Source organism: Leptonychotes weddellii, chromosome 5 (assembly GCF_054177405.1).
Source record: "Leptonychotes weddellii isolate Sample4059 chromosome 5, ASM5417740v2, whole genome shotgun sequence".
NCBI classification, from domain to species: domain Eukaryota; kingdom Metazoa; phylum Chordata; class Mammalia; order Carnivora; family Phocidae; genus Leptonychotes; species Leptonychotes weddellii.
This window is the reverse complement of record NC_138373.1, coordinates 33,763,586-33,771,105: the sequence shown is the minus strand read 5'-3', so window position 1 is coordinate 33,771,105 and position 7,520 is coordinate 33,763,586. Positions and strand designations below refer to the sequence as shown.

The following is a 7,520-nucleotide window of genomic DNA, read 5'->3' as shown; positions in this document are numbered from 1 at the left end:
CCCCCCCCCGCCCCGTGCCTCCCCTTTGCCACAGCTCGAATCTGCCAGTCCCACCCAACGGAGCCTTTGCTGGTACCGTTCTGGGGGCTGGGATGACCTCCAACTGCACCTGTAAGATTCAGCCGGAGAGTGAGCACTGTCCTGAGCACTGTCCTGAGTTCCTGACACGATGGCCACCCTCACCCCGCCCCCAGCCCCATCCCCTTCCTGGTTTGGCTTCCCCGGGACTTCATCACCCATCAGACTAAAAGATTTCTTCCTATAGTTTATCCTGGCTTTCCTCCGGCGTCCCTGACACAAGGGCCAGGGTTGCTTTCGGTTTGCTCGCTGCTGTATCTCCAGCTGGTACGGCAGCGCCCAGCACGCGGCAGGCACTGGCAGATTGGGGTTGGGGATGAATGGATAGCCCAGTGCCGCCATCTGCCCTGTGTGAAATGGTGTTGGTGGGCCCCTGCTTCGGGGGGAGCATGGCCAGCTCTGCAGCCCCATGCATCCTGCACACCTCGCTGCACATCGTCGGTGGCCCTGAGATGGCGCCACGGCCACATGACCGGCAGGGTTATGTGCTCAGGTGACGAGGTGCCCAGCCAGCACGCCTGGCATGGCTCCAGCATACAGTAGGCGCTCCGTAAATCTTTTGTTGAACGTTGGATCACGCCAAGGTCCCCACTCTCTCGGAGCTGGGGAGCCGGCCTCTAGGGCCTTGCTTAGGGCCGGTGCCAGGGTCTTCATTGGCTTTTCAGGATTTCCTGTGGCACCTGCCAGGTCCTAGCCACCCCGTCCTGGGGACAGCGACATCTCAGAACACATGCCTGCCCCTTGGGTCACCTGGGCAGTGACCCAGGTGCCAGGAAAGGCTGTTACACAGAGGACACTGGGGAGGCAGCAGTCTGGACCAGTTCGGCCCGGCAGAATCCTCCAGACTCCCCTCTGCCCTTGTCCCTGACTCCTCACCATCGTCACCTGCTCCGCCGCCCAGCCCCGGGGAGATGCGTGCTGCCTGAGGATAGGACCTGTGTCTTACCCACCACTGTATCCCACTGTCCAGCACAGGGCCTGGCATACAGCAGTTGCCCAATAAATGCTTATCAAATGAGCTGGGGAGGCCAACCACCGTAGTTGCAGGGAGGAAGTGGGTTGGGGGAGCCTGAGGCTAGCCATGGAGTATAAGGGTGACCCAGGATCGGGGGCAGGTGGGGAGGGGAGCACCCACAGAACCAGCCCCTCACCTTGGCCTCTGTATGAGGGTGCTCTCCAGCAGCCCCCTCCTCCCAGTGCTGGGAATAGCGCATCAGCTGGGGGCTGTTCGGGGCAGGCAGGGTGCGACAGGGGGCTTGCCCTGATGCGGAGGGGTGGTTCTGACTGCAGTTTAACCCCCGGCTGTCTCCTGCCCTTCCCACCAAAGCAGGTTTGGCGTGGGGGGCCAGTAAAACACCAGTGATCCTTTTTGGTGTCGCAGTCTCCAGGGTAGGTGGTCCGTTGCTGACTCCCGCCACCCTTCTGGCCTCGGGGGGAGGCAGCAGCCTCAGGGGCCCCCCACAGGCTGTGGGGGCAGAGCATGTTGGCCAAGCTGGGGAGCTCCAGAGAGGCCAAGGTGGTGTACCCAGCAGGATGCACTGAGGGTCGGTCTAGAGGGCCCCACCTCTCCCAGCCCCAGACTCCCCCTCTTCTGCAAGGAGCCCTCTTTCCTGAGTCTCTGCAAGGCCCACTCCCACTTGTCCTCCAGGGCTCTGTTTTGAGGTCCTCCATTTCTGGGCAGCCTTCACTGGTGGCCCCACCAGAGTCAGGTGCCTCCTTGGGCCCCTGAGACTCCCTGCTCCCCCGCACCTAGGATCTTGGGTGAAAACCATCCATCCTCTGGACCAAGAGCCCTCCGGATCTACTGTGTCCGGTCCAGTCACCTGCCTCTGGATTGAGGTTCAAATCCATGCTCCGCCCCTCCCCCCAGCTCCACCCCTACCCCTCAGGCCCCAGTTTCCTCAGCTGCAGAGTGGGAACGGTGGTAAGGGGATTTGAGGCTGAGATGCAGCGATGGCAGGGCACACCATACGCTCCCGCTGTTTCGCACCCCTTCCCAGCACCTGGCTTGTTGATCAAATGAACAAAAGGATAGAGATACACAGTGAGCCTGTGCCCCCTGCTTGGGGTGGGGGCATCACAGGAGCAGGGAGCTGAGTCAGGGAGGAACTCGTGGGGACCCCGGGTCACAAGGTCTCATCTGGTGCATCCCCAGGCTCCCTGCTCCAGTGGAGCCCCGCTGCCCTCTGACCGGAGTGCAGGGGCCAGGCTGGGCGTGGGGGATGGCACCCCAGCCCTGCCCAGGAAGCCACGTCAGTCAGCCACCTGGGCACCGGGCTGGCCCCACCTGGGCTTCTCTGCAGTCCAGGTGAGGGGTGAGTTGTTCACCACCGAGTGACAGGACCCACATGACAGGCGGCCACTGGGGGGCTGATTCACAGCTTTCTGGGAAGTGAGTTAACGGGATCCCAGAGCCCAGGGCTCAGTCAGATCTCCTGGCTGAGTCATGGTGGCCCTGGAGGAAGGAGCCGTTACTGAGCCTCTGGGCAACCCCCTTTTCCCCAAGACCCTGGGACCTTAGCAAGACCCCATACCCTAGCCTCCAGCTGCTACAGACCCAGACTTTCCCTTCCCCTCCCAAACTGGGGACCTTTCCTAGTCAATGTCAAGGCCATTGGCCTAGATCTCTGGGTCTGGGTCCTGTTCCTCCAGGGGGTAGATCCTGGGCCCACAGCTAGAGCCAGGGTCCTGAGCCCCTAAACCAGAGCCCTGAGTCCACTCCTCCAGGGCAGAGGTAGGGGTCTCCGCTAGAGCCCCCAGTCCCCTTAACGGCTCATTTCCTCCCAGCAGTCCCAGCCCTCCTGTGACCTACAGCCCGGGGTGGCAGGGACTGAGCCACTTACTTACTTGGGGGACTGGTCCAACGGCATTCCACCTCCCAGGATAAAACCTGGGGTGACCTGTAGGGAACTCTGCACACTCCTGTCACAGGCAGGACTGCTCTCCCATCTGTGCCCGTGCCCCCACTGGCTATGGTAGTTTGCAGAACTCCCCCAGCCCAGGGTGGGGGCTCTCTCAGGATCTTAACCCCCCTGCTGCTTCTGGCTTCTGCAGGTGAGTCCTGAGGACCTGCCGCCCCTCCTTCCTCTGCCCCGCCCCCGGGCCACCCCTTCCCTTCTCCCTACTCAGCACCTTCCTGCCCTCTCTCCCGGCCCTGCCTGCACCCGGTCTCTGTGCCTCTCCCCCTTGCCTTCTGTGCTGCTTGCTCCTCTCTGCCATGTCCTGTGGCTGCCAGCAGGACTGCAGGACGCACTGAGGCAGGCGCTGGGCAGACCCGAACAGCTTCAGCCCTCCCGTTGCTGCCCCCTCCTCCTCGTCCTCCCCCTCCCCTCCCTCTCCTCCCCCTCCTCCCCCCTCCCCCCTCCCTGCTCTCAGGTCCACACGCTTCTGTTCCAGGCCTTGGGCTTGGGGTTGAGAGGGTCTTGGGCCACAGACTTGGGTGTGGGGGGGAGCCTGAGAGGGTCAGGCGTGTGCTCCCCAACTCCTCCGTGAGAGGCGCCCAGGAGCTAGCTGCCCTTCGTCCTCCGCCAGGCGGGTGGGATGGAGCACAGCTGGTGGGAGGGTAAGGCCACAGCTTAGAGACGGAGCCCAAGGTTTCTGTCAGCCCTGCCCAGGCTCCAGGAAATGCTCCACGATGGGGGTCTGGGGAGCTGCCCTGGACACTGGGGGGCTCCTCTCCGCTGGCCTGACCCTTCCTTCCCTTGCCCTCAGCCTCCCTCCATGCTGCCAAGATACCTGGTGAGTGGGGCCGCCCTGAGCGGTGGGGACGGGGGAAGTCTGTGTCTGTCTGGGCGGGGGGGGGGGGGGGGGGCGGAAAGCAGGCAGCCAAGGGGGCCTGGAAGGTAGAGCGGAGACTCAGTAGGAGAGGGGCGCAGGGCAGGGCAGCAGCAGGTGAGAGGCGTGCAGAAGGAAGGCCAGCCTGAGGGGAGGACCAGGGAAGAACAGCATGGGGCTGGGCGGGAGGCTTGGGCCCTGGGGGTGACGAAATGTGACCCTCCTCCGCCAGCACCCCCAGCCTGTGGGAAGCCCCAGCAGCTGAACCGGATCGTGGGTGGTGAGGACAGCACCGATGCCGAGTGGCCCTGGGTCGTGAGCATCCAGAAGAACAGGACCCACCACTGTGCAGGCTCCCTGCTCACCAGCCGCTGGGTAGTCACCGCCGCCCACTGCTTCAAGGGGTATGCACACCGGTCCTGCACTTGATACCCCAGGCCTCCTGCCCCGGACCCCGGGCTCCCCACTCAGCCCCAGCCTCCTGGTCTCTGTCCAGTCTCAGGGCCTCTCAGGAGAGGAGAGACCCTGCTGCTTCTCGTGGGCCTCCATAAGCATGTTGTCCCCCAGACACTCCCTGACCCTTCCCAGCACCCCGCCCCCAGGGTTCCTGACTGACCCTACCCCCTTTCCTCTTCCTGCCAGCACTCTGAACAAGCCATCCCAGTTCTCTGTGCTGCTGGGGGCCTGGCAGCTGGGGAACCCTGGCCCGAGGTCCCAGGAGGTGGGTATCGCCTGGGTGCAGTCCCACCCTGTGTACTCCTGGGAAGAGGGCTCCCGTGCGGACATTGCCCTGGTGCGCCTTGAGCACTCCATCCACTTCTCTGAGCGAATCCTGCCCATCTGCCTGCCTGATGCCTCCGTCCGTCTCTCTCCCAACATGCGCTGCTGGATTGCAGGCTGGGGGAGCATCCATGATGGAGGTGCGGCTTCTCCCTTACCGGGTGGCCGGGGGTGGCTGGGGACAGAGGCTAGCAGGCTCCTGGAGACACAGGTACAGTGGACAGCAGAGGGTAGAGGCCAGAGGCATAGCAAAAGGAAAAAGACTCTTCTGACAACAGACACAAAAGAAAAAGTGAACTGCAGCCCAGAGGTGGGAAGTCTCAGAAAGCTAGATGGACGCTTATAGGTCTCTTCTAGTTAAAAGGGATCTGTGATGATGTTCTGGGGTGGCAGCAGCCAGATGGACGAGGCTATTAGGTGATGGAGGAAAGGCTGGAAGGAGCATGTGTGGGGCCAGGCTGACTGGGGGGGAACAGGCACCTCCTGGTGGCAGCGTGCCATAATTGCAGGTGAAATTTCCAGAAGGACGTGAAAATAAAATTGTCAGACCAGGTCTGGAAAACATCATCTAGAGACACAAGGCAGATAAAGTAAGAGGCAGAGAAGCAAAAAAAGATGATAGATAATGGGGGGGGGGTGTTAGGAGGAAAAAGTTTAAGAAAAATGATTAACCACATTTCAAAAGAATTAAGAGAAATGACCCCAGGGGCCTGGGGATCCCCCTGAGTCCGAGGTTACAGGCAGCCTCCCCATAGTCATGCTGCAGGGATCCTTCGAGAACTGGAATTATGGGCTGGGGGGGGTCTACAGACCAACCCCAGGGTCTGCAATCCCCCTAGGGTTTGGGGGACTCCTCAGGTCCTGATAACCTCCAGCATGGGGTGATCATTTATTGAACACTTCCCTGTTCCAGTCCCCGTACTGGACAAAGTGGTGCCTGAGGCAGGACAAGCTAGAACCAGTGGTTCTAACCATTTTGTGGGCATCAGAAAGCTCTAAAGATTCAGGATCTCAGGATGCACACTTCTGTTCAGATTCAGTAGGTCCAGAGGTGGAGTCTTGGAATTCGGGCTTTCCAAAGGCATTTGGGAGAGCCTAACAGGGTTGAGCCATTAGCCTTTGAGAACTGCCTCGGAGGGGGTGTGGAGGGGGCCGTCGGGACATGAAGAGAGGGTTTCCCAAGCCTGATCCTCTGCTCCCTGCCCTCAGTGCCCCTGCCCCATCCCCAGACCCTGCAGAAGCTGGAGGTTCCCATCATCGACTCAGAAGTCTGCAGCCTCCTGTACTGGCGGGGAGCGGGGCAGGGGGCCATCACCGAGGACATGCTGTGTGCTGGCTACCTGGAGGGGCAGCGAGATGCCTGTCTGGTGAGCACCCCACCTTCTTCCCATCACTGCCCGCTGCTCACCTCCCCAAGACAGCTGGGACCCGCGAGTCCCCCAGATGCCTACAGAACCGGGCCTCCATCCTTCCGGCCGTACACCAAACATCTACTGAGCATCTTGGGTGTGCCGGACCCCGCTCTCTGGGAGCTTGCCTTCTCCTGAGGAGTCCCAGAACCAGCTCCAGCCCCATCACTGTGGCGGCGGACAGCGGGTGCTGTGATGGTCCGCACCCGGGCTCGGACACTGTAAGGTCCTGGTTGCAGTTCCTACTCTGCTACCCAGGATGCCAGTGTGGCTCGGGGGCCGTGAGCGCGAAGGTGTGGCACAGAGTGCTCCTCACCAGCAGTGAGCCCGCGGGCCTGTCCTCCAGGACAGAGAAATCCGCCCCCCGAGGGAACCCTTGCCACCTGCTGTGTTGGGTCCTGGGCTCTGTCCAGCCCTGAGCCACGTGGGTCCCTGACCTTGCCTTCTCTCCGCAGGGTGACTCCGGGGGCCCCCTCATGTGCCAGGTCGAGGGCACCTGGCTGCTGGCGGGCATCATCAGCTGGGGCGAGGGCTGTGCGGAGCGCGACCGGCCCGGCGTCTACATCAGCCTGGCTGCCCACCGCTCCTGGGTGATGAGGATCGTGCAGGGGGTGCAGCTCCGCGGGCACTCACAGGGGAACGGGCCCACTCGGGGCACCGGGCCGTCCCGGGGCCGCGTGCGTTAGGGATCTGGGGAGACGGGCAGCTGCGGGCCCCAGCCACCCGACCGTGCGCCTTTCCCGTGCGCCCTTCCCGCCGTTGTAAGTGAGCCACCTGCCTCCGGGGGGCCCCCACATGCCGGCACTGCCCCGCCCGCGGGAGCGCCTTTGTTTTCTGTGTGTATATATCCCTGGTGACGATTTTTACAGTTGTTTGTAGCCCTGCCCCCATATCTTATTTATTACAATTTCAATAAATTATTTATTCCCCCGTTCCTGTTTTTCCAGGTATGGGGACATTGGGAGGCAGGGGTACACTTGGGATTAAAATGGGGGCAGGCGGGTATGAGTTTGTCTGATGGTCCTGCCAGGGACCTAGCTGTCCTGTCCACCTGTGTTTCGTCATTCCGACCCCTGGCCTTTGCACTTCTTTCCTATGCCCCCCTCCCACCGGGAGGCCACATAGAGAGGAGGCAGGAGGCCCCCAACCTGCCTGTTGGGTTTCCCAAACTGGGCTAGCTAGGAGAAACCCGCCCATATGACAGTGGGTGTCCCCTCCCTCCCTCCCCTGAGAACCAGGTCTCCCGGATTCGGGCCGAGGCAGCCAAGTCCTCTGCACCCCCAGGAGCTGACGCAGGAGTGACTCACTGCTGATTCTGTGAGTTGTCCTGCAAAGACAGAGCAAAACAATGAGATGGCAGGTCTCTAGGCCTGCGACATGATGGGCTTGAGTCACCTGGCCTGGGCCCACAGGGGGTGGGAGCCAGTCCTGGGCCTTGGAGGGTCTGCCAGCTAACACCCCCCTTCCCCCAGGACTGCC

General features: G+C 62.0%; 1 protein-coding gene across 2 annotated transcripts in view; it reads left to right on the top strand.

The window, feature by feature from the left end:
* Positions 1–6,975, top strand: part of PRSS22 (serine protease 22) — a 17,724-nt gene extending 10,749 nt beyond the window's left edge. Inside the window, exons 1-6 of one of the 2 annotated variants that reach the window (XM_006739292.3) lie at positions 26–3,132; positions 3,790–3,816; positions 4,085–4,256; positions 4,495–4,772; positions 5,842–5,999; positions 6,497–6,975. In XM_006739292.3, coding sequence (XP_006739355.1) covers positions 3,051–3,132; positions 3,790–3,816; positions 4,085–4,256; positions 4,495–4,772; positions 5,842–5,999; positions 6,497–6,727 — 948 coding nt within the window. In that variant the 5' untranslated portion in view covers positions 26–3,050 and the 3' untranslated portion in view covers positions 6,728–6,975. Of the gene's footprint in view, positions 1–25; positions 3,133–3,789; positions 3,817–4,084; positions 4,257–4,494; positions 4,773–5,841; positions 6,000–6,496 lie in introns of those variants that run through there. The other variant, XM_031034475.1, reaches the window with a different exon arrangement.
* Positions 6,976–7,520: the final 545 nt, after the last annotated feature.